Source organism: Danio aesculapii, chromosome 15, assembly GCF_903798145.1.
Source record: "Danio aesculapii chromosome 15, fDanAes4.1, whole genome shotgun sequence".
NCBI classification, from domain to species: Eukaryota; Metazoa; Chordata; class Actinopteri; order Cypriniformes; family Danionidae; genus Danio; species Danio aesculapii.
The window spans coordinates 47,635,867-47,661,497 of NC_079449.1; the positions used below are offsets into that span (position 1 = coordinate 47,635,867).

Genomic DNA, 25,631 nt, shown 5'->3' on the forward strand with positions numbered 1-25,631 from the left:
TGCTCAAGTAAGCAAACCAAATTTAGCCAGGGTTATGCAAGTAGGATACAAGTGGGGCCATAGGATGATCTCGTTAGGCTGTAATATTGTAGGATAAAGGACACGACATTCAAGGATAGAGCCACAGGAGGCAGTAATGTAAGCCTTGACAAGCAACACCATGTGAGGCCCTGGTGGGCCGAACGTGAAAGACCCTGTCGGGTCCATTTTATATCATATCTTCTATGCTGGTCTTCCTGGTCGAACCAAAACTACCCTGTGGGCGAAAACATTAACAAAAACTTAATTGGTCTGAACTAGCAAGGAAAAGCAGGACAAAACAAGGCAGGAACATGACACAAGCAGATAATAATCAACTACACACACACTGCCACAGGACAGCCAACATGAGGAAGTTATAACAAGAACAAATCAAGAAACAAACAGGTGAACAGAATACACCAATAATGGGATATCAAGATGGGAGGGACTAGATAATAGATGCGAACACATGACACAAACAGGAAAACACGTGCTCATGTGCTCACATGAAACAGAACTAAAACACAAAGCCAATGAGAGCACTTATTAACCGTGTGTTCACACAGAACAACAGCATGCTGTTGAGCACAAGACACAAACACATGATGAATTAAAAAACCTACCGTATGCTCACAAATGCAGCGTGAATGCTCAGATAACAGCGCCAACTGAAACAGAAACCAACTCGACTTAAGCGAATGAGACATCATGCCACAAACAAACAACAAAACACACCAGGAGCGAGCACACATGGTCTGAGCCTCCTCAGGAGTGAGCGCACACTCACTACATAGACGAGAATGAGCAGCTCGCCTGTGCATTCAGAACAAAGACAAGAGAGGCATAAATGACAAGACATGAGCAGTGCCTTGACTCCGCCATCAAAACAAAAATAAACATGACCGAAGTGGCAGAGTCCTGACACTAGCCTGGGCTTGGGCTGGCAGGGCAAGGAGTCTAGGCACTGCAGGCAGAGTAAGGAGCGGGGCATGCAGTCTGGGAGTTGCAGGCAGGGCAAGGAACCTGGGTGGTGCAGGCCATGCTCTGGGGCTGAATCTGATTCTAGTTTAGCGCTCTGGGGCTTGAGCCAACACTGGTGGGTGCTCTGTGGCCGAGAAACCCTTTCTTCTCCTATGCTTCTGTGAATTAGATGGTGGAAAGCTGGCCACCTCTACCACCTTTAGGAATGCTGCAGTGTCTGTTGCAGGCATTTCAGGAATTGGTGTTGCAGCCAACAAGGTTGCTGGAGAGCCAGTTCAGACACCTCTGGGTGGGTGACAGGTGAAGCAGACCCATTCTTCCTCCTCTTTGGCAGTCTGTGAGTGGGAGGGATAGTGGATCAAGGGAATGCAGGCCCCTTTGCTAGATGTAAGATCTCCGAAGCCTGAGGGGGGCTGTTGAATCCAGCGTTGAAAGCCTCCTTCAGTGCTGCAGTGGTAAACTCAATCCCCTCTGCGGCGTAGATGAACAGGAAGGCAAGCTACCTGGCCCGAGCCAGTTCTTACTATCAGGGTTCAGGTGTGGGAAGGACGGGGACTCAAATGCAGAATTAACAGATGGTATTTATTAATAATAAAAAAGAACCAAAACTGGAGAGGGGAAACACATTAACGAAACAAACTTGACTGGGCTGGACTGGCAGGAAGAGCAGGACAAGACAAGAACATGACAGAAAAAGATGATAATGAACAACAACATACTGCCACAGGACAGCAGACATGAGAAAGCTATAGCAAGAACAAAACAAGAAACAAACAGGTCAACAGAATAAACTAATAATGGCATAACCATGATGGAGGGGACTAGACCAGGGGTCACGAACCCTGTTTCTGGAGAGCTACCTTCCTGCAGATTACAGTTGCAACCCTGATCAAACACACCTGTCCTATCAAGTGCTGCTTTAGGTCTAAATTACTTGGTTCAGGTGTGTTTTTTCTTTTCAAGGTTGGTGACCCATGGACTAAATCAGAGGTGCCCAAACTGAGTCCTGGAGGGCCCCTGTCCTGCAAAGTTTAGTTCCAACCACAATCAGACACACCTGGACTAGCTAATCAAACTAGGCTTTCTAGAAACACCGTGCAGGAGTTTTGAGACAAGTTGGAGCTAAATTCTGCAGGACACTGGCCCCCCAAGATGGAGTTTGGGCATCACTGGACTAGATAATAGACAAGAGAACACTTGACACAGGTAATGTACATGAAATGGGACTAGAACACAAAGCTAATGAGAACAAAATTGTGCTGAAAACTGTAGCTAAAGTTTTTAAAAAGTCAAAGTTAAGTCTCTCTCTCTCTCTCTGTGGGAATACTACACTGTCATGGGACCCTGACAAAGAGTATTTAGATCCTATGATGTTTGTCTGTAGCCTCCACTACACCAGTAAACATTTAACACAGCTTGTCTAAAAGAAGGCACTGTTTCTAGCACAGACTAGAAATGGCAAGATTTAATATCCCATCTTGATTATTGCAGTTATATTTGTTTTTCATGCTGAATATATGACGACTGATCCATTGTTCAGTTTTTTTACTCGAAACCTCAAATGTAGCTTTTTAAATTTAAATTATTTATTTATTAACTTGTTTGTCATTTTATGCACATCAACAATACATAAACAATGATTTGGAGTGACACTACAGACATTATACTGATTTCCATTGTATCTTTACGCTTGAAAAGTCAACTTGATCAACTGCTGTGACATTTCTCATCTCAAAAGGGTTTGCAGAGTAAGTGTCCAACATGATGAACCTTACTGTACAAAATATTTCATTCAAAGACTTTAGATTAACTGGATTCTACAGCCTAGGAGAATGGAGGCCTGTTTTATTTATTCCTTTCTTTCTGATGTTTATGTTGGCAATCACAGCAAATTCCTTTCTCATTTATTTAATCAAGACGCAAAAGTCTCTGCATTCTCCGATGTATGTATTAATAGGTGTTATGGCATTGTTAGATTTGATCCTGCCTATATTTTTTGTTCCTAACATGCTTCTTAGCTTTTTATTTAACTGGAGTGGGATATCTCTAACTGGTTGTTTGATACAAATGTTTGGTCTTCATTTCATTGGAACATTTCAGTCTACTTTGCTGTTTTGGATGGCTCTGGATCGTTACTTTGCAATATGCAAACCTCTTTATTACCACAAATCCATGGAAATCTTTAACTTTCTCAAGTTTGTTTTTGCACCAGTAATCAGAAATGGACTCCTGACTGTCACCATGGTCTCTCTGGCTGGACGACTGTCATTCTGTGCAACAAATGTGATCGATCACTCTTTCTGTGAACACATGGCATTGGTTCAGATAGCATGTGGAGATACATCAGTTAATAATATTGTAGGACTTCTGTGCGCTTTCCTTATAACAACTGTTGATTTTATTCTCATTGCTGTTTCTTACGTTGTGATTTTTTCCTCAGTGTTCAGATCTGGTAAGGCTCACTTGAAAGCCATTAATACCTGCATCACTCACATCATTGCTATGACACTTAGTTTGATTTCTGCCTTGACTGCATTTTTGTTATACAGAATAAGGAATAACATTTCTTCTAGTAACCGTATATGTATAAGTATTCTATACTTACTGTTTCCCAGTTGTCTGCACCCGTTAATCTATGGATGGCGAACAAAAGAGATAAGACAAACATTTCTGAAGTTCATAAACAGTGCAAATGTCTTCCCTTTAAAAAAATGAGTGAGTTTTCTGATGGGGAAAAGGCTGTAACTTACTTTTGTACATTAATTGAAAATAGAGTCAAATTAATGTCTTTATATATATATATATATATATATATATATATATATATATATATATATATATATATATATGTTCATGTATATATAATACAGTACTGATGCAAACATTCGCTTTGTATTGTATTTTTAGGTATCATGTCCTTATGCAACAAAAATATTTTTGTCACTATATATTATGTGACAATATATTTTATGTGTCTCCATATATTGTAAAATTTACATAGTAATATATATATATATATATATATATATATATATATATATATATATATATATATATATATATATATTTATTTATATATATATATATATATATATATATATATATATATATATATATATATATATATATATATATATATGTAAGTTATATTGTAATATTTACTGCAATTATGGCTGTTTTCATATATTGAAAAAATACATATTATTTTACTATTTAATATATTGTTATGTATATTGAAATAATATATCCCACATTATATGAAATTATATACTGGAAGAGACATTGTATGTATATATATATATATATATATATATATATATATATATATATATATATATATATATATGTATATGTAAAATTATATGAGATAATATACCACAATGTACAAGATAATCAGATTTATTTGAAAACAACATATGTCTTAAATATCTTGAAAAATACATACATTTTTATTACATAATATATCATATATAATTATTATATTATGTATTGTAGAATATTGAACTTGTATGAGAAGTTCAGTGCTAAATTTAGAAAATGTAGTTGGCTTGAAGAGTGTTACAGGGCAGGAAAAAGGTTTTGATGTGATGCAATTTAACAGGAAATGTATTTTAGTTTATCTGCCACATTACGCCAAGCTTTATGCATGTATACCTCCCCGTTTCAATGTGGAGGACTGAAGTGTCATGTTGATGATGAAATGTCTGACATGTGGAGGAAGAAAATGTGGACTCAAAAACAAAATGTAATTGCTCCGGTTAATGATAATTTAATTTATAATACTCTCATCTAACATTTTACAATAAATGAATCAATACATAGCCATATATGGTCCATCGATATGGCTATATAATGTAAAATATAATGAAGATCATGCAAAAATCTGATGTGGACTATTGGTAATCAACCTCTCTGTAAGCCTATGCATGAGCTTGCTTAACTCATAAAAAATACATGCAATAATGTAGTACAGTTTTGTTTGTAGATCAGTGTATTTTAATATATGAATCAATATATAGAAATAAGATTTCCATCCAGATTTTGCTGTATATTTTCAAATATATGAAGAAGTTGCCGATACATTGAAATATATTTTTTTATGTATTGCAATATAAATTCTAGTATATTGCACTATATTTTTGTTTAGTAAGGGTGATGTCAATTTAATAGAAAAGTTCATAGATTTTTTTTTTTTTTTTTGCCTGAATGAATAGTTTTGAAAAACCAGACATACGCTCTGTAAGCATTGCAAAATTAAAACAGCTACTACTTTTTGATATTTTAATACAGTGTTATGAGAAGCGAGCATATGAGCAGCATATGTACAGTAGTTGCACACGTCTCTGTAAGACCTTCTGGCTGGCAGTAACAAGAGTTAAATAAATTAGTTTCAGTCCAGTATGTTTTATTAAATGTGTGATACAGTTTGTTTCTATCCAACAGTGTTGATAACCGTTCAATGATAGGTGAGGAAAACAGATCTCTGTATGCATCATAAAATTACTGAAAATGTTAAACTAACAGCTCAAACCCATCCAAACAAACATTTTGTCTGAGTTAAGAATTAGTTTTTAACTCTGAGAATTGGAAATGCCTGTCTGTTTAATGTAAGAATCCAACACAATCTCACGGCAATAAGTAACTTTTTGATTTAGTGGCTAATTTGTATGAATTCGTACGATCTAATTTGTACAATTTAGTACGATTTGCTCATCCCCCAATGATGGTTGGTTTTAGGGGTGGGGTTAGGTGCCACGCCTCCTTTTTAAAATCGTACAATTTCATACGAATTAGCCATTAAACATTAATATGGCTGAAGATAAGGCTGACGAATCACAGTCCTGTTCTCAATGCCTATTTTGTCAATCTCAATGCCTATTTTGTAACCTTTGACCGCCTAATTTTCCCTATTTAATACACTTTTCCTAGCTAACATGTAATGGGAAACAGAAGGAAAGTTTATTATCCTGAAGACTTCAATTGCAACCAGTTCCAGTAACCCTGAACAACTTTATGAGCTGGTTTCTACAGTTGTGGAATAATGATTAGAGAGCGTGACTTGCTTCTATTTCGAATACGAGAGTTGTAGAACCTAAATCCACACATGCTCACTAGATGCTGCAACAAATGACAAATGAATGCATTCAAGTCCATTTAATGCATTTTTTGTTATAAAATACATACGTTTTTCAATTCAATTCAATTCAATTCAATTGCCCTTTATTTGTATAGCGCTTATTCAATGTAGATTGTGTCAAAGCAGCTTCACATAAAAGGTCATAGTAAATAGGAACAGTGTAGTTCAGTTTTCAGTGTTTAAGTTCAGTTCAGTTTAGCTCAGTTCAGTGTGGTTTAATAATCACTACTGAGAGTCCAAATATTGAAGAGCAAAACCAACGATGCGCAGCTCTATAGATCCTGAACCATGCAAGCCAGTGGCGACAGCGGAGAGGGAAAAAAAACTTCACTAAAGGCGGAAGTGAAGAAAAAAAACCTTGAGAGAAACCAGGCTCAATTGGGCACGACCATTTTAATTTCTCCGCTGGCCAAACGTCTTGTGCAGAGCTGCAGTCTTAGTGGCGGAGGCTGGAAGCTGGCCTCAGCGAAGACTCGTTTGTCCCTGGACCATCACAGGAATCAGTCTCATGTTCTCCACTCTTCCATGACCATCACAGTAGCTGCTCAGGATACGGCCTGGTCCAGAATATAGAAACCTTGGGATCATCTCATCGTTGGTCTTGGATCGAATCAGTGACTCTGCATAGTCTGAGGGCCTCGGGATACAGTCGCACTTAGTGATCACACTACTCCAGCATCTTCAACCTGATAAATATGACAACATTATGAAAGAATATTGTTATTGATAATAACTATGAAACAAATACCAGTGGTACAGTTGTGTGTTTCTCAGCGATGCGGGTTTTGTAGTCTTTGGAGATATTTTCACCTGTCAGAACTGGTTAAAATATAAATTTATGACACAATAAATTTATTCCTATAATACCCACAAAATGATATGGGAGTTTCTTCTTTGGGAGTCACTCACTTTCTCATGGGAACACAACACTGTATTTAGGGCAAGCAAAACATGCGAGAGCACAGACTAAAGATGTGTGATTTGATATAACTTTATTCAGTCACATATGAATTTCATGCCTGTTATTTGAATAATAATTATAACACATCTGACCTGAAGTGTAGTTCATGTATTTATTGTAAATTAGTTTGACTCAATTTGCCAAAAGAATGCTTTTGCGTCACATTACACAGATTTTATTTGTTGGCACACTACGATTATACGGCTAATGTATGTGGTTAAGCGAAACTGAACCACTGTACAGTCTCTCTTCTCAATTTCATCTGCAAACACTTCTCTTCTGTGCACAGAAGGTTTTGTTCAGCATGAAGGATCTTACTGAACAAAATACCTCATTCACAGACTTCAGATTAAATGGATTCTACAGTTTAGGAGAATGGAGGCCTTTTTTATTCATTCCCTTTTTCCTGATGCTTTTATTAGCCATCACTGCAAATGTACTTGTCATATATTTAATAATACATTATAGGTCTCTGCATTCTCCTATGTATGTACTAATGGGTGTTATGTCAGTGTTAGATTTGCACTTGCCTATGTGCTTTGTTCCTAACATGCTTCTTAGCTTTTTATTCAACTGGAGTGGGTGATCTCTAACCGGTTGTTTGGTACAAATGTTCGGCATTCATTTTGTTGGATCATTTCAAATTACTCTACTATTGTGGATGGCATTAGATCGTTACTTTGCAATATGCAAACCTCTTTACTATCATAAATACATGGAAATCTCGAACTTTCTAAAGTTTGTTGTGGCACCAGCTATCAGAAATGGACTCTTGGTTATAACCATGGTCTCTCTGGCTGGAAGACGGTCGTATTGTTCAACAAATGTCATTGAGCACTGTTTCTGTGAACACATGGCTTCGGTTCAGTTAGCATGTGGGGATATCTCAGTTAATAATATTGTAGGGCTTTCATGTGCTTTCCTTATAGCAGCCGCAGACTTTATTCTCATTACCATCTCTTACATTGTTATTTTTTCCTCTGTGTTGAAATCTGGCAGAGATCACATGAAGGCCTTAAACACCTGTATCACTCACATAATTATCTTGTCAATTAGTGTGACCTCTGCTTTGATTGCGTTTTTGTCCTACAGAATAAGAAATAACCTTTCTTCCAGCAACCGTATATTCATTAGCATTATTTACTTATTTTTTCCAAGTTGTCTCAACCCATTAATTTATGGATGGAGAACAAAAGAAATAAGACAAACGTTTCTATGGTTCATAAACAAGGCGAAAGTCTTCCCTTTTAAAAAGTGGAAGGCATAATAATGTTTTTTTTAAATATATATATTTTTATAATAATATACACTTTGAGCCTTTATGTTTTAAGACTTTCTTAAAGTTTACTAAAGCTAATAAATAATTTATAAACCATAATAAAAAAAGCCCACTTAGTATCTTGGTTTGAAGGAACCAGTACTACCATGACACATACATAAAATACTACTAAATGCTCAGTTAAGAGTCAAACCTGTGAGCTTATTGCCGTAACATTATATAACAAAGCTATCCATTTTTTCAATCTCTATGCAGCAGAGATGGTTACTCGCCAAAATAAACTTCTTCATTCTGTTCTTTACTCCAGTTTACATGTTTTCCATCACAGTTTGTCATTTTTGGCATGAAACTACATCACACCACTAACTGAAGAGCACAATTGGCTGTCTGTTGCTAACAAGTGGCAACCTCCTGGCCTCATGAAGCCACTACGAAAGTGAGTAAACTACAGTTCACTGACTGACCACTTGAGGTTGGTTCCAAATAGGAGTTGATTCCATAGACTCCTTTTCTTAAAATGCCCATCTTTGGAGCAAAACAATATAAATATGTAGTTAATATTACCCATCCTGACAACTGTGAAGCGATGATTTGTTTTTATAACTCCTGCATTTAATTTATATTAAAGTCTCTGTGTTAAAGTTTTGCTAGTTCACATTATTATTCTTTACATGATCAATTATTACTTGCAAGTTAATCCACTGAAATGTTTTGTTTTGGTAATCTTCAGTCAAATTAAGTAACATTTAGGCTTTAAATTTGAGAGACTGATATCTGCTACCAACAGTCATGTCACTTCAACTTGGTACTGTAAATCTGTCATATTATACTACTGATCCTGTTAAAATGTAAAATTTAAAATATTTGCATTTTACATATTAAACAAAAACATTAGCTGATCAGAGACATGGTACATGGGTAGTGTTTAGTTAACACAATAATTGAATTTTTTCACTAATTATTAATCTTTTTAAAAATTAGTTCATAGTAATACCGCTATACAAGTTCATGTCAGCTCAGCTTGATTAAATGTAAAAAGATAAAAGCTGAAAACACTAGTAAATTAACATTAACTTCAAAAGCTTTATATTGTATAAGAGTTTTACTCCAACCAATAATAAACATAGCTGTAAGGTCTTCAGGCTCACTAGAAACTTCGAAAGTGTGTTGGAGCTGCATTCTGGATGAAACTAACTCTCCAGGACTAGATTGGAGACCCCTGGTCCTTGTTAACTACTGTAGTGGATAATATCAACAGTCGAAACATTGCTGAAAAGTGTTTTGTTTATTTCATTTAATAGATTTCTGATCATATTTGATTCAGAATACAAGCTGAGAAGCTAGTCATTTTGAATTACATCATCTAACCAACACAAGCTCATTTTGAGAACGTAGTCCCGGGGACGTTTCTGGAGACCCCGAAATACGTAGCCGGGAGTACGTACGGCTGCATTTAATTTTTTTAAGCGAACGCTGCGGGGCCGGCCGCTCGCCTCCGTGTGGAGGGCTTTCCCCCTGCAACCAGTTTGTCCGGTTAGCTCTCCATGAACTCTGGCGGACTCGAGGCGCAGAGAGGGGCTGACCATGACGACGACGACCGGGTTCGAGTCCGGGGAAGAGCGGTTCCAGAAATCAGGTAAGAAAACAAAAACAAAATCCAAAAAATGAAGCGAACAAGTTCATCACAGGGTGAGAATGTGGTCAAAATCCAAAAACGTGGTAAAAATCAGACGAGGGCTTTTCTTTTTCTGGACGGCTTTTGTGAATCGTCGTTGGTTGGGTTTAGGGACGGAGGAGGGTGGGTCAGCCGATTGGCCGGTCGCACGGTCAATCATCCTGTCATCCAGGCAGACAGGTGGAAGGTCGTTCGACAGCGGCCTCCAGCGTGTTTACGCGAGAACTGCGCAGTAAAAAGCAAGCACAGCGGCCTCTTGCGGACTCGCGAAAACAAAAACTGCAAAAATACGTACCTCCCGGGATGTATTACGCGGCCTCCAGAAACGTCCCCGGGACTACGTTCTCAGAATGAGCCTGGGTTGCATCTAACAATGCCAATAAAGTTGCTACTTTACTTTTAATTTCCAAAGTTGAAGAATTTACATAGGAGCGAGTTAAAAGACTAAATGTTTTTATCCTATCATATACATTCAACTGAGTTTTAAGCACCCGTTTGACCTTAAACAGTAAGGTCTGTTGAGATTGGATGACTTCTTTTGTCCTTCCAAAAAGGAACTCTGCCTCAAGCCAAACCCATTTTGGATAACTACAACAAACCGCTGGTAAAATAATGGTAAGTCATTGTCCTAACCCTCTATCAGGGGAGGGGAGTTTGGGATATTTAAGGCAGAGTGGCTTGACCCAAATTAGAAGAGGGGTAAGCAGTCGAAATACTGCTGGTTAAAAGAATACAATTTAAAAAAGCATGTCAGCATGTGTTATAGAGTTTAATTTTACAGACATGAAAAACAATAAGAGAAATATATTTGTTGATCTAATACTGAATTAATCACATCAATGCAACAACACCTCAAGTTTAAAGGACACTTTGAAATGTAATTATAAAGTCTTGCTTAACTTTATCTTAAATAGTTTATTTCTGTAGGCATGTTTTCTGTGCATTAACTGTGACCATTTTTGTCTTTACAGTGACCTTTGAGCTTAGAAATGGATGACAAAACGTTCAACATCTCTTATCAGGAATTCTACTTGATTGGGTTCACGGATCTGCAGGACTATCGACGATATCTTTTCATTCCCTTTTTCCTCATCTTTGCTTTCACGTTGTTTACTAACTCAATTATAATCCTGGTGATTGTAAAAGAAAGCAAGCTGCATGCACCCATGTACATTCTGATTGGGTTTGTCGCAGCTCTTGGGTTTTTACAGCCAATATTTGCTATTCCAAGAATATTAATCAGCTTTCTCTTTGGTAGAAATATGATTTACAAAAGTGAATGTCTTGTTCAAATGTTTTGTCTGCATATGGCAGGTTGTTTCCAGTCGACGGTTTTGGTTGGGATGGCAGTCGACAGATTTTTCGCCATTATTTTCCCCTTGCAGTACCACTATTATGTAAACTTGAAAACGTCGTTGATATTCTGTTTGGCTCTTTTTTTGCGCAACTTGGTGGTTGTCGTTTCAATGGTGGGCTTGATCGCGCCACTCCAATTTTGTAAAACAAATATTATTTACCATTGTGTTTGTGAGCATACATCAGTTGTCAGTATAGCCTGTGGGGATGTGAGCAAGAACTATGCCGCTGGAACCGTGGCCTTCAGCATAGTAACAGGTGATTGTGTATTTATTATGTGCTCTTACATTGTTATTTTTGTCATAATATTCCGCTCTCCTCCTGGTGAGTCACGACAAAAAGCCATCAATACATGCAGCACACATTTAATGGTCATGGCTGTGGCCTATTTTAGTTGTGTGGTTGCATATGTTGGCTATAGGGTGTCTTCGATACCTAGAGATATCCGTGTGTTATGCACCATGTCATATCTTCTTTTTACAAACTTCTTTAACCCTGTTATTTATGGAATAAGAACAAAGGAAATCAAAGCTCAAATTGGTAAATATTTATCCAGAAATAAGGTCGATTCATATTAACTTTTCCTCTTTCATTCCAATTCATTGTACATTAAATGTATGTATTAGTTTGTATCATATACAGTACCTGTGTAACTTCAGTATGTGTAAGCATTGTATTGTGTTTGTTAGATTTAAGTTTTGATCTATAGATCAGGGAGCCTTTCTACCGAAAAATAAATGAATAAATAAATAAATAGAAAACCTGATTTGTAGACAAAGGCCATTTTTATTGTAATCATTGTGGATGTAATTGTTATACAATCCTGAAATGATATCCAGACATTGAAAACAAATTATATCACTGATTTTCGATGTGAATACACTGATCTATTGAAATGACCGCAGCTTTACTAGGCTTTCTAGAAACATCCTTGCAGGTGTGTTGAGGCAAGTTGAAGCTAAAATCTGCAGGACACCGGCCCTCCAGGACTGAGTATGGATACCCCTACACTAAATGGAAGGTATATATATATATATATATATATATATATATATATATATATATATATATATATATATATATATATATATATATATATAAAAGATGTAGTAGGAATAATTAACTGTTGTGAAGATAAGTGCATTTTACTAAATAAAAACTACAGACATTTTTGAATATAATTTTATTTTCTGCATTTGTATAATTATTTATCACTGAATGTGGTTTTGATTACAGTACTGACATGTCATTATCTACTTTATTTTAAAACATGTTGTGATTTAAACAATCAACAGCTGACCCAAAACACAGGTGCTGTATATTATTTTTGATCGGCCAAAGTTTTAATTATCACAAACATAAGATAATTGGCCCTCAGTGATGTCAGTCGTATTTAATGGTCCAATTTAATCTCAGGCCTGTGCCCCTTGAGTGCTACTTAGTGTGTTTACTGGAAAGGTAAACTTTGAACTCTGTTATAACAACAGAAAACATTGAGTGCCCTCGAGATTAGCCAAGCCAAATGAAAGTCCAGCAATTAGTGACGAATTTTGGCCCAAATAATTATAAAGATAGCTATGGTGGTTACTGTATCAGTGATAACATCTTCACTTATTATATTTGACAGCGCACAATCCAGTTTTGTCACTGCTGCATTGCTTAGATTATTTTACCCCTTTAAGACCTGCCATGGAACAATTCTGCTAGAGTATATCTTAGACATGTTTTATGCCGTACTGTCTTTCTTTTGAATATTATCAAATGCCATATATCAATAAAATCCTTATACTCCAAATTTGAAGGATATATATGTGTAAGATATGAGAGCGTACAACAGGGGTTGTATTAGCCTGGTTTTAGAGGGGTTTTGGCCACTTCCAGGCTGGTTTACAGCCATTTCCAGCCTGGTCCAAGCTGGTCAGACTGGGAGATGACCAGCTAAAACCAGCTTGATCAACCTAGCCAGGCTGGGAGCCCAGTCAAAACCAGCTATGTCCAGCTTAAACCAGGCTGGTCAAGCTGGTTTTAGATGGTTTAGACCAGGCTGGAAAGGGCTGGAAACCAGCCTGGAAATGGCCAAAACCCATCTAAAACCAGGCTGGTCAACCAGCTAAAACCAGCCAACCAGCCTAGGCTGGTTTCAGATGGATTTTTCAGCAGGGTTCATTCCTTTATTGAAGAATGGTCAGACAGCAAGGGGTCAAAACAGGAGCAAACAACTTTGTCAGGGGTAATCCACAAAGAGTATCCGAAATCAGGCAGTTCTAGTAAACTGAAACTGCATCAGTCCAGTTTTCTGAGTTCAGATTCAGTTTAGTTCAGCGATTAAACTAAACTTGGTCACCAAGCAAGCCAGTTGCAACAAACTTTGCAGCTACTGAGTGTGTGTGAGGTGCTTTTATGTGTGTGAAGACTGGCTGCAGGTACTTCAATTTTGTGGACTGGAGAACTGGCAGCAGCCATCTTGGAAACTAATAAACTGGTGACAGGCAGGAGTACAGGTGAGGCCAGTGTTACTGTGGTGGTGGACTGAGCAGCAAGCCCTAATGACAAAAAAAAACAAAAAAAAAAACAAGTGTATGGACCTACTCGTTTTTAGCTTTCAAGGTTTTTTTTTTCTGAAGGTTTTGGACAGTTTAGGGTGGAAACATTCAAATGCATCTGACAACATTGACCGACATGTTCTCATTGTAATATTGTCGTGTGTGTTCATCTGAGGTTCTTCTCAGATACCTACTTCTTGGGTGACTTCAAGATAATAATTTTATTTATTTAAAATAAGTAGTGTGGTACGGTGGATCAGTGGTTAGCATTGTCGCCTCACAGCAAGAGGGTTGCAAGTTCGAGTCCTGGCTGGGCCAGGAGGCATTTCTGTGTGGGTTTGCATGTTCTCCCCGTATTTGTGTGGGTTTCTTCTGAGTGTTCCGGTTTCCCCAAAAAACATGCGGTATGAGTGAATTGAAGAAACAAATTTGCCAGTAGTGTGTTGCAAAAGCCATGTCCATTATACTTGAATTCTGAAGTTTTATCAACATCAATCTTAATTATAACAACGTATTTATTTAAGTAAAAGACCATGTCCATTACACGTGTATTGCCAATTCCTGTCAACTTTAACCTGAGTTAAGACAACTTCACTATTTAAGTGAAGTAAACTTAAAATTTTAAGACAGCACAAACACTTTTTTTACAGTGTTCTCAGACACATGACTGTTAACTGTCCACTAAATAATAGAGAAAAATAGGGAGTCTTTAATTACAGATCTTACAGAATAGCAGATCTCAGCTGAAGCTAAAACATCCTGGGGAAGGGGTTTAATAAGTTTTGATACGGAGAAGCTTCTCTCATGATGTGTTGATGTGTTGCTCACTTGTGTGAAGAGAAATCTTACAAAGTCAAAATAACTCATGATACATTTCTTTATAAGGTTTCAGAAACACAACAAATTTAAGAGATTAGATGGTGTCACCTTAACCTCAAGAAGCTGCTTGGTCTGATGCAGTTTATGTATGAGTTTTTTAAAATTTGTCTCATATAACTATGCAAATGCGGACAGAGGCTCCTCATCTAAGAATGTTGAACTCTTTGGGTTGATAGACTGGATCCTAGGCATAATCCTACAATTAGTTTCTTTTTTTTTTCTTTTTTTTTGAAAATGCCTCTGCAGTTCAGCTGCCAAGCACCTGATACAATAAATTAATTGGCAGCTCTCACTATCACCATGTCATAAAGTCTTAAGCTTGTTTTAGGCTGTCTTTTACATGCTGTTTGTACACATCTTTCCATAGTATTGCAAAGAAACCCTTACTTATGTAGTTCTGCAATGTGTCAGTAAGGGCACCTATCTGACCTACATCCCTTGCCTATGTCAGAAAGATACTTGGCATCACCAAGGACCTTACAAAAGGTAACCTACCAATGAAATGTACAACTACTGTATCTATTTGAGAAAGAATGCCTCTTGCATCCACCGATCTATCCTCACTATTTTCAAGTGCTATTTCCTGCAGCTCTTTCAAAACTGCTGGAAGCCTGCCCATCAGATTATGGCATGTCATATCTACCTTATACTCGGCTGTGGATATAGGGCTTTCTGAACTGCAAGCCACTTGATATGCCTCATACAAAGTTATAAAGCTTCTGCACAAGAGCAAAAAACTGCACAAGGCACTGATTTTACAGCACTGACAAGAATCAAATGCAAACTATGTGCATTACAGTGCAAAATGTTTTAATCCATGTAGAGATATTAAAATGCTTACCACTCATCACATGAGTCATTGCTTTGCACCACAAGATTATTTCTGTAGTCCAGGCCATATTTCTCAAAGCAACCTATTATAATTTTTTATTTTTAATTTTATTTATTTTTTATTTTTTTTATGTTTTATTTATACATTGTGAAACATTACAAAAATTTACAAAGACATAAACATGTAACAATAGGCAAATACACTGAAGAGTATTTTGAGCAAATAGTAATAATATAAATAAATAAACAATAATAAATAAAAATAAGATAATGAAAATAAATAGATAAATAAAATAAAAAACAACAACACTAGTGCAATCTTATATAGATAAAAAAACAAGTCTACAATGTGTTGACCAGAAGTAGTTTCCCATAAAAGCTGGGCATTAGGGGGTGGGGATTCAATCAGAAGGAGCAGGGTCAAGCTGAAGAGTTTGGACATATTTGCGAAGGGGTTCCCACAAATGAATAAAAATAGTGCTAGTTCGGTGAAGAGAGTACCTAATTTTTTTCTAATTTCATAAAATAAAGAACATTTCTTATCCAACAAGAGTGAGAAGGAGGGAGAGGGCTCTTCCAGTTCAGATGAATTAATTGCCTAGCCAGAAGTGTTAAGAAAGCTACAAAGTCTACAAAATGAGAGGGTAAAGTGTGGTCGGGTGGAAGAACCCCAAATAAACCAATAATTGGACATGGTGGGATATCAACAGTGGTAATAGCTGATAGCGAGAGAAATATTTGTCTCCAAAAAGAAAGCAGGCCTATTATAATTTTTGAAGCTTGCAGCATCTAACAGTTTTTTTAGGTAGCAGTAAATTTGGTGATGTATGTAAATGTAACAGCCTACCTTTTCCTTGATTTCAATGTAATATTTGTTAAAATTCCAAGTCATTAAAGTTGAAATTAGAACACGTACTAATTGTGGTAACATGCACATTTAACATAGTCTTTCCCTTCAATACTCAAAGGAATGCTTGTTTTATTTTTGTTTTGTTTTCAGGAAGAATATATTTAAAAATGATCTTTTTTACATTGTCTTGCAATGTTGCCTTACTGCACAGTTAAAGCAAAATCCCAAAATAAGAAACTAATTACTTTCTGCTAACTCTTTTTACAAAATTCTAGCTAATTATTCTGCTCCAATTAAACTAACTATGCTATCGCAATTAAAAACAAACATAACCGCCCTCAGCAGAACTAATTAACCCAGTCAAAAATGATCAAGTAATTGCTTCATTCTTCCTGGAACAATACCTTCATCAGCTTGTCTGAGTGGATGGAGTGTGAGGTCATTAGAACGTAGAAGAGGTCAATGGCTGTATAGTTTGTTGTATCCCTATGGGAGCAGAGATCAAATGTATAAATGCTTCCTTTCAAATGGCTTCAAATGTTAATGGGGTGCAGCTCTATTGACGAAAGACCAAACAACAGAGAAACCAAGAGACTCTGGCAGGTATGTTTCGCCATGCAGAAATTGTATATATTTGTATGTAATTGTAGAAACTGACCAATAATCCTATGGAAAATAGAGTGGAATTATTAATAAAATGAAAATACTTCTCTTTGTTTTTGATAGTTGCCGATGTTGAGGAGCATTGGTTAATCATTGGTTGAATGTTGATTGTCCAATAATAATCTTCAATATTATCTTGTAGTTGTTTTGAATTTGCATTGGTTTTACTAAATAGTACTTTTGGGGTCAAAGACTGACAAATAAAAATATTTAAAATAGTTGTCAAACAACCCAACAGTTGGGTTTGTCTATTTAACCTATTTTTTAATAGACTGTACTTCATCTAAGAGGCAGTTTGTTGAGGAGAATTTACTTGTTGGAAGCGGTGGTGAAGTCAGAGATGACATTTTTCTAATTCTGTGTAAGCTACAATAATTTCGTCCACACTCTACAAAATGGTGGGTTGTTTCAACCCAAAGTTGGGTAACATATGGACAAACCCAATGGTTGGCTGCTATATTACAATCTATATTTTGTTTTTCAGTCATATGGAAAAAAACGAATAATTCTGCTCTTACAATCACTGACATTTTGTAATTTAAAATAGGTTGTGCCGACCACATTCAATGTGCCATGGTTGAGGAACTCCAAGGAGCAAACTTCTCACATACAAAGTTTTTATTAATGGGATTTCCGGAGATCTACAAATACAGACGTTTTCTTTTCCTGCCATTCTTCCTAGTTTACCTTTTGCTTTTGGTCGGGAATTCTTTGCTACTTCTTGTGATCAAAAATACAGAGAGTCTTCACAGTCCCATGTACATTTTTGTGTCTGCTTTGGCAGTTGTGGATCTCATTGTTCCCACTGCCATTATTCCAGCGATGCTTCTTGGTTTCCTGTTTGACTTGAATGAGATAACTTTATCCGGATGTTTGACGCAAATGTTTGTTACTCATTTCTTCTCTTCTGTAGAGTCCACCATACTTTTAGCCATGGCTTTGGATCGCTTTGTGGCCATTTGCAAGCCGTTACATTACAATGAAATCATGAACTCGTCCATGTTTCTGAAACTGTTTCTTTTCACACTGATCAGAAGTGGCACTATAATGTCCGCACTGGTCGCTTTGGCTTCACCTTTGTCTTTCTGTAGGTCTAATGTGATCTATCACTGTTACTGTGACCACATGGCTCTTGTCAGCTTGGCCTGTGATTCAATAGCTAAAAATCAAACAATGGGATTACTTGTGATTATCTGTTTTGTGGGGATTGATACATCTGTTATATTCTTCTCTTATGTTAAAATCCTGCATGTTGTGTTGGGGACTGCAGCTGGAGAGGATCGCTGGAAAGCTTTTCATACCTGTGGTACACACTTAATGGTCATGATGTGTTTTTACTTTGTCGGTAGTGTTACCTTTCTGTCAAGAAACCTGAACATTCCAATCCCAATTGATGTGAATACGTTTCTGGGTGTTATGTATATAGTATTCCCTGCAAGTGTCAATCCAATCATCTATGGTGTGCGGACAAAAGAAATAAGGACTGCTTTGTTGAAAATGTTTAAAAATAATATCAACAAAGTTTCCATTGTAAAGGTTTCAACTATAAAGAATTGAGTGTCTGAGAAGTCTTTCAAGTTGACAATTTCATTATTAATCTAATCTTTCTAAGCAATGTATGAAGGCATATTTTAATGTTCGATTATAAACAAATAAACCATGCTGTTCTGCTCACCCAGCGGAACTGAAGTCTCACTATGAGTATCAATCTTGGTACTAATTTTGTTAATTATGGTCTTGATTTACAAACCTAGTGCAGCTCTGTTTGCTCTGTTTTGAGAAGAAACGGACTTATCTGTAAAAAATAGATTTTTCTAATGACATGTCTATGAAAATAAAAGATTTCAAAGAATCACAAATCAGTCATGATAAAAATCTAGTTATTATTTCACTCCTAAAACAGGGTTAGATACTAGATTAGATACTTGAAACTGTAATGATAGTATTGTCTAAAATTTAAGAGCAATCCAAAATGTAAAATGATTTGTAATTGTTGGACTTTTGCTAGTCCTCCCAGGTTAAAACATCAGTCAGAGGCTTTAAATAAGTTTAAACAATTTAATTAATTAGATGAATAAAGCATTACGGAGCTCCGGGTGTCAGAGAACAGCAACACAGGCAGTCTGTGTCAGCTGTCCACACACACCCACTGTAACACGGGGAGTGACGGAGACAACTGAGGTTTAGGATCCACATGCAGGTTTATTCAAAATGAGGGAAGCAATGGTCAACACCGGTGCAAACAGATGTATAAAGGCAGTCCAGAATCGTAGTCAAATACAGGCGAGAGGTCAGAAGGCAGACAGGGAGAACTAGATAAACAAGACTAGGGTCAATACGCAGGAAAACAAGACTAAGGGAACCGCGTTGTTATGTCACTTTACAGATAACAAGACTCTGCAATGGAAGTGAGAGTGTGTGCTGATTAAATAGTGTCTGTGATCAGTCCTTGACGATCCTTAGGTGGTACGAGTGTAATCAGTAGAGACTTGTAGCAGGTGTGAGTATGTGTGTGGCATGACTGAATATGTAGTCCATTAATGGCGGAATTGTAGTCCATGTGTGTTTGTGTGTGAGATCCAGCGATCTGGGAGTTATGGTCGCTGGTGATCGTGACACCCACACCCTCTTCCCCCCATATTTATCGTCGTCTCTCTTCAGCCGTGCCCAGGGGCGCTTCAGTAAGAAAGATCATCCAGTCAGTTCAATCATTAGTTGTTAGGCAGAACAGCACATCTGCGCAGAAAAAGTTACAAATACACATAACAGAGCCTGCAAGAGAGTGAGTTTGAGCCCCTCCCGTCCATGATTGTGTCTCTGAAAAAAGATATGTAACATTCCATTGATAATAAGTACAGAGGAGTACACAACGCCACAGCTGTTATAGAGCAAAATGATATGTGGTTAAGCACATAAGGTTATATGAGGATAAACACATCAGCATAAGTTCAGGTAATTAGTTAAAAACAGAATTAATCTATTAATGTAAGGATTAGTCTAATAATGCATAAGATGAAGTTAAAATCATCAAAAATTCCTTTATACTGCATAATGTATTTAGTAAGTTAATTTAGAACCCTATTCAGTCATTACACTAATACTCTAGTCCTACAGCTTTTCCTAAGATGACAGCATTTGAATTTGCAATGTTGCATTTTCGATGAAAGCAGCCTCCAATAAACTTCTAATATTTTTCGGTAATTTATTAAATTTAGTAATTTTTTAAAAATAAAATAAATTACCAATATATTCATTTATAGATTGTTAACATAAGAGGGCACGGAGCGATAACATGTTGAAACACATTACACTTATTATCCTTACTCCAACTCTAAACCAAGCCGTAACAACAGATTAACGAGCTTGGGGATCATCAGAAATTCCCAAAGGTGATAAAGTGTGTCAACTTCTCCATAACTAATTAAATAACCATCTACTGGACACATCTGCTCATAATTAGACACTGAAGGTGAGCTGCTCAGACAGTAAAAGTTAATGAACAAACTAAATTGGCAAATAAACAGAAGAACAATTTACATGAAGGTCTCCATGTGTACACATGTTTTCAGGTCTGAAATAATGTCAAATGGGGAGTAGCTTTTCCATAGTTAGGTGTTAAAACAACCCTTAAATTATTGTTCTATGTTGGTGTGGCGTGGATAGATGGACAAAGTACAAATACACACTAATACACAAAAAGTTTCACAATTTGCAATAAGGTTTCATTAGTTAATGTATTTGCTAACATGAAAACACAAAACCTGTACAATTTTTTTTTTTTATCATTTCATCATTTACATTATTAAAATTCAAATCAATGATTGTTGATAGTTAACTATATTTCCATTAACAAGGATGAATAAATACTGTAATAAATGTACTGTTTCCATTATTATAAAGTGCTACTATAAAACAAAGTGCTAATTATATACAGTGCATCTGGAAAGTATTCAAAGCGCTTCACTTTTTCCACATTTTTTTACATTACAGCCTTATTTCAAATTGGATTAAATTCATTTAACCCCTCAAAATTCTACACACAATACCCAATAATGACAATGTGAAAAAAGATTATTTTTTTTAATTGTTGCAAATTTATTAAAAATAAAAAACCTGAAAACTCACATGTGCAGAAGTATTCACAGCCTTTGCCGTTAAGCTCTAAGTTAAGCTCAGGTACATTCTGTTTCCACTGGTCAAGCTGCGGTCACACTTGACTTTTCTTCCCATAGACTTTCATTCATACGCACGCGAATGCGTCAGACCAGAAACGCAGGGTCATGCGTCAAGTTTCCCAGGTTTCTGCTGTGCAAAGTTCAAGCTTGGTGAACTCTGACCTGCTAAATCTCATCACTTGACTGCATGACACCAATCGAGGCTCAAAACACGACCTCTCTGGACAGAAATTTAAAACATGGAGCAATCGCTCACTTTTTTAATGTCTAATAAGCTTGTTTAATCCTGCCCCTTTTCGCAGTGCCGCACGACAGAATTTCGCACACACAAAGCCTAGTGTGACCATAGCTTTATTCTTAAGATGTTTCAGCAGCTTAATTGAAGTTCACCTGTGGTAAATTCAGTTGATTGGACATGAATTGAAAAGGCGTACACCTGTCTATTGTAATGGGTAGAAATGAGTACTAGAATAGGATCCAATTTCAAGTAAAAACTTAATTGACAGAGTCAACGTATCAAGGGGAAACAAGTCCAAATGGAAATAAACAAACAAAGCATGAAGGAATTGTCTCGAGGCACAAGGCTGGGGAAGGTTACAGAAAAATTTCTGCTGCTCTGAAAGTTCCAATGAGCACAGCGGCCTCCATCACCCATAAATGGAAGATGTTTAACCACCAGGACTCTTCCTAGAGCTGGCCGGCCATCTAAGCTGAGTGATAGGGGGAGAAGGTTCACACTCTGAGCTCCAGCGTTCTTCTGTGGAGAGAGGAGAACCTTACAGGAGGACAACCATCTGTGCAGCAACCCACCAATCAGACCTGTATGGTAGAGTGGCCACAGGGAAGCCACTCCCCACCATCTGAAGGACTCTCAGACCATAAGAAACTAAATTCTCTGGTCTGATGAGACTAAAATTGAACTCTTTGGAGTGAATGACAGGCGTTACGTTTGGAGAAAACCAGGCACCGCTCACCAGGCTAATACCATCCCTACAGCGAAGCATGGTGGTGGCAGCATCATGCTGTGGGGATGTTTTTCAGCAGCAGGAACTGGAAGACTAGTCAGGATAGAGGGAAAGATGAATGCAGCGATCTACAGAGACATCCTGAATGAAAACCTGCTTCAGAGTGCTCTTGACCTCAGACTGGAGCGACGCTTCATCTTCCAGCAGGACAATGACCCAAAGCACACAGCCAAAATATCAATAGAGTGGCTTCACAACAACTCTGTCAATGTCCTTGTGTGGCCCAGCCAGACCTCAAACCTAAATCCTTTTGAAAATCTCTGGAGAGATCTGAAAATGGCTGTACACCGCTGCATCCTATCAGACCTTATAGAGCTTGAGAGGTTCAGCAAAGAGGAATGCGCAAACAATCCCAAAGACAGGTGTGCCAAGCTTGTGGCATCATATTCAGAAAGTCTTGAGGCTGTAATTGCTTGCCTAAGGTGCATCAACAAAGTATTAAGCAAAGGCTGTGATTACTCTTATACTGAGCATATTTATTGCAATATCTATGTTTAATATTAAACGATATATCAGGTAACACAATAAATAATTCATAAAAGAATTTTAGTTCATATATAAATCAAATATTGTCACTGAATGGTTCAGGGTTCAGTTTACGGCACAATGATAATACTTACAAGCAAAGAGCAGTGTTTGAAAAAAGGCTGTGACTAAATGCGCTCCAATTTAACATGTCCCAATTCCCCATGGAATGCTGGTGGAGGGATAGACAAGAGTATTTAAGAGCAATGAAGAGCTAGCACAGTGGGAGGGAGAAACAGAACACAGGATAGATATAACACTAAGACTTTTTGGTATTTTCAAAGGAGTAGCTTTAAATTTAACATGAAGAACAAGCATTTCTCTGACGTCCACCTTAAGACTTAATACTGTATATTCGGAGAGGTAATTATGGATTTTCTGTTGTTTCATTAAGCTAGGGTTTTGTTTTGCATTATTGTCTTTAAGAAGTTTTCCAGTTGTGATTAAATGTATATGGAGGCAATGATCAATAACTGATTTTTATTCTTGCCTTTTTTTTGAAGGTCTGCACTGCACTGCACTTTAAAACAGCAGGATGGCTGACCAACCAAATAACTCTCTTCTGGTCTCTTTTACTGATTTCCAGTTAATTGGATTCACGGACCTTAAAGGTTACCGTCCGCTGCTCTTTATTCCTTTTTTCATCATCTTAATTTATACATTACTTGCCAATGGCATTTTGATGACTGTCATTGCAAAACATAGGAAATTACATGCCCCCATGTATATTTTAATTGGACTGATTGCTGTTTTGGGGTTTTTCGTGCCAATATACTTTATTCCAAGAATGTTGGTTGGATTTGCGTGGGAAATGAATACAATTACTCGACATGAATGTCTAATACAGATGTTCTGTCTACATTTTTCCGGTTGTTTTCAGTCCTCCATCTTACTGGGAATGGCTGTGGATAGATTTTTCGCAATTGTTTATCCTCTACGCTACAATGACTTTGTAAATTTGACAAACTCTCTTATTTTCTGTGTAGTTCTCAGCATTCGGAATGCTATTAGCATCATTGCCATGGTTGGTCTCGTTGTGCCTCTTACGTTTTGTAGAACGAATTTGATTTACCACAGTTTTTGTGAACACACATCAGTCGTCAACCTAGCTTGCAATGATATCACTAAAAACTATTTAGCTCTTACAGTAGCTTTTGGTATAACATCTGCTGACTGTGTTTTGATATTTTGCTCATATGTCATAATTTTTGTCGTAATATTCTGCTCTCCTTCTGGTGAATCGCGCCATAAAGCCATTCACACATGCACCACACACTTGATGACCATAGTGATTGCCTATATCAGTGTTACTGCTGCTTTTGTTGGGTATAGAGTATCTACAATACCCAGAGATGCTCGTATTGTAACTAGCACGCTGTATCATCTCGTTCCTGCAATATGTAACCCTATTATTTATGGTCTCAGAACCACTGAAATAAGAACACAAATTGTGAAAAGCTTCAAATGTAATAAAATGACTTCACATTGACTGACGAATGCACTGCATATGAACAAATCTATATCATTGAAATGTTGCGTAAGATGATCAATTAAACTTGTCCAATATTTTGTTACTGGTTTGTTGCTCACCACATGTGCCTGAATCCATATTAAGACTTTTCTGTTGTAAAAATCTGATAAAATACTTGGATAAGAAAGTACATATTCTCCAATGAACTCAGTTCATACATTGTGTACTGTAGTTAATTTCCACCAAACTGAATATAAAGTGAAGACAATGCACAAATCAAGGTATTTTAGACAACACTGAATGATTGCATGTCTACATATATGCTTAAATCATTGGCAAAAGAAGAAAATGACTTCAAATGACCCTTTGAATTGACCCCGTCAGACATTGCCAGGGATATAATTAGTCATTTTTTGATGAGATATCTGAGAAAGCCAGACAAAAAAAAAGACTGCAGTATGCATTACAGGGGTATATTCACCACATAGGCAAACCGATTAGAAAGTAATTGAATTTAAAATTGAAGCTAGGTTAGCCTAGCCGCCTCATACGCTAAACATTCAACAGCTTAGTTCATGCACAGCAGGATAGATGAAATTTAAAAATGAGCTAATAATAGCAAATTAAACCGTGATTTACCTGTTTTAGCCAAAAAGCCTGATAGACTAATGTTGTGCGATGAAATATAGCATCACTAACCGACGAGGAAACACGCATGGACAGTGCTTCTACATAATTCATAGAAAGAACAACTAGAAAGGCGAACTTGATGGATTTGTGCTGAATATTCAGCCTGATCTCACGAGAAAACGTAAGTATTTTACGTTTTGACAGTTTAGTGTCTAATTCGTACAAATTAATAGTTCAGTCGTACGAAATTGTACGATTTTAAAAAGGAGGCGTGGCACCTAACCCCACCCCTAAACCCAACCGTCATTGGCGGATGAGCAAATCGTACTAAATTGTATGAATTAGATCGTACGAATTCATACGAATTAGCCACTAAATCAAAAAGTTACGAATTGCCGTGAGATTGTGTTGGAATATTAGCATCATTGACCCATAACAATGTACAGTAGCTATAACTGTCAGTATGTTTGTGTGCTTTATATACCGTTTCTACTCTAATTTGCAGTTAAGTGGAAAAAGTATAAAAAGCAGAAGCGAACAAATAGATTTTCCCTACCAGCAAATATTAATCAGACACCAAATATAAAAGCAGACACTTACCCGCTTTAATAAAAGTCTGTATGGGTGTT

General features: G+C 36.9%; 5 protein-coding genes across 5 annotated transcripts; all 5 read left to right on the forward strand.

The window, feature by feature from the left end:
* Window positions 1-2,760: 2,760 nt before the first annotated feature.
* or55a2 (odorant receptor, family 55, subfamily A, member 2) lies at window positions 2,761-3,717 on the forward strand. Its single transcript, XM_056474096.1, has one exon. It carries the CDS (start codon window positions 2,764-2,766, stop codon window positions 3,715-3,717), a length of 954 nt encoding a protein of 317 aa, XP_056330071.1. The 5' UTR covers window positions 2,761-2,763.
* Window positions 3,718-7,398: 3,681 nt separating this feature from the next.
* LOC130241401 (olfactory receptor 52K1-like) lies at window positions 7,399-8,367 on the forward strand. The gene is given in 1 exon segment (XM_056473125.1): window positions 7,399-8,367. A coding segment is annotated over 1 exon segment (963 nt). The 5' UTR covers window positions 7,399-7,404.
* A 2,676-nt stretch (window positions 8,368-11,043) lies between these two features.
* Window positions 11,044-11,988, forward strand: or55d1 (odorant receptor, family 55, subfamily D, member 1). Its single transcript, XM_056474559.1, has one exon. The coding sequence runs from the start codon at window positions 11,044-11,046 to the stop codon at window positions 11,986-11,988; it is 945 nt and encodes a 314-aa protein (XP_056330534.1).
* A 5,013-nt stretch (window positions 11,989-17,001) lies between these two features.
* On the forward strand, window positions 17,002-18,733 carry or55e1 (odorant receptor, family 55, subfamily E, member 1). Its single transcript, XM_056474022.1, is given in 2 exon segments — window positions 17,002-17,116; window positions 17,724-18,733. Coding segments are annotated over 2 exon segments (1,125 nt in total).
* Window positions 18,734-23,436: 4,703 nt separating this feature from the next.
* or55c1 (odorant receptor family 55, subfamily C, member 1) lies at window positions 23,437-24,390 on the forward strand. The gene has a single exon (XM_056473048.1). It carries the CDS (start codon window positions 23,437-23,439, stop codon window positions 24,388-24,390), a length of 954 nt encoding a protein of 317 aa, XP_056329023.1.
* Window positions 24,391-25,631: the final 1,241 nt, after the last annotated feature.

Bases quoted from the DNA above. Each gene is read 5' to 3' on its own strand.
- or55a2 (XM_056474096.1), top strand. From the start codon at position 2,764: ATGATGAACCTTACTGTACAAAATATTTCATTCAAAGACTTTAGATTA.
- or55d1 (XM_056474559.1), top strand. From the start codon at position 11,044: ATGGATGACAAAACGTTCAACATCTCTTATCAGGAATTCTACTTGATT.
- or55c1 (XM_056473048.1), top strand. From the start codon at position 23,437: ATGGCTGACCAACCAAATAACTCTCTTCTGGTCTCTTTTACTGATTTC.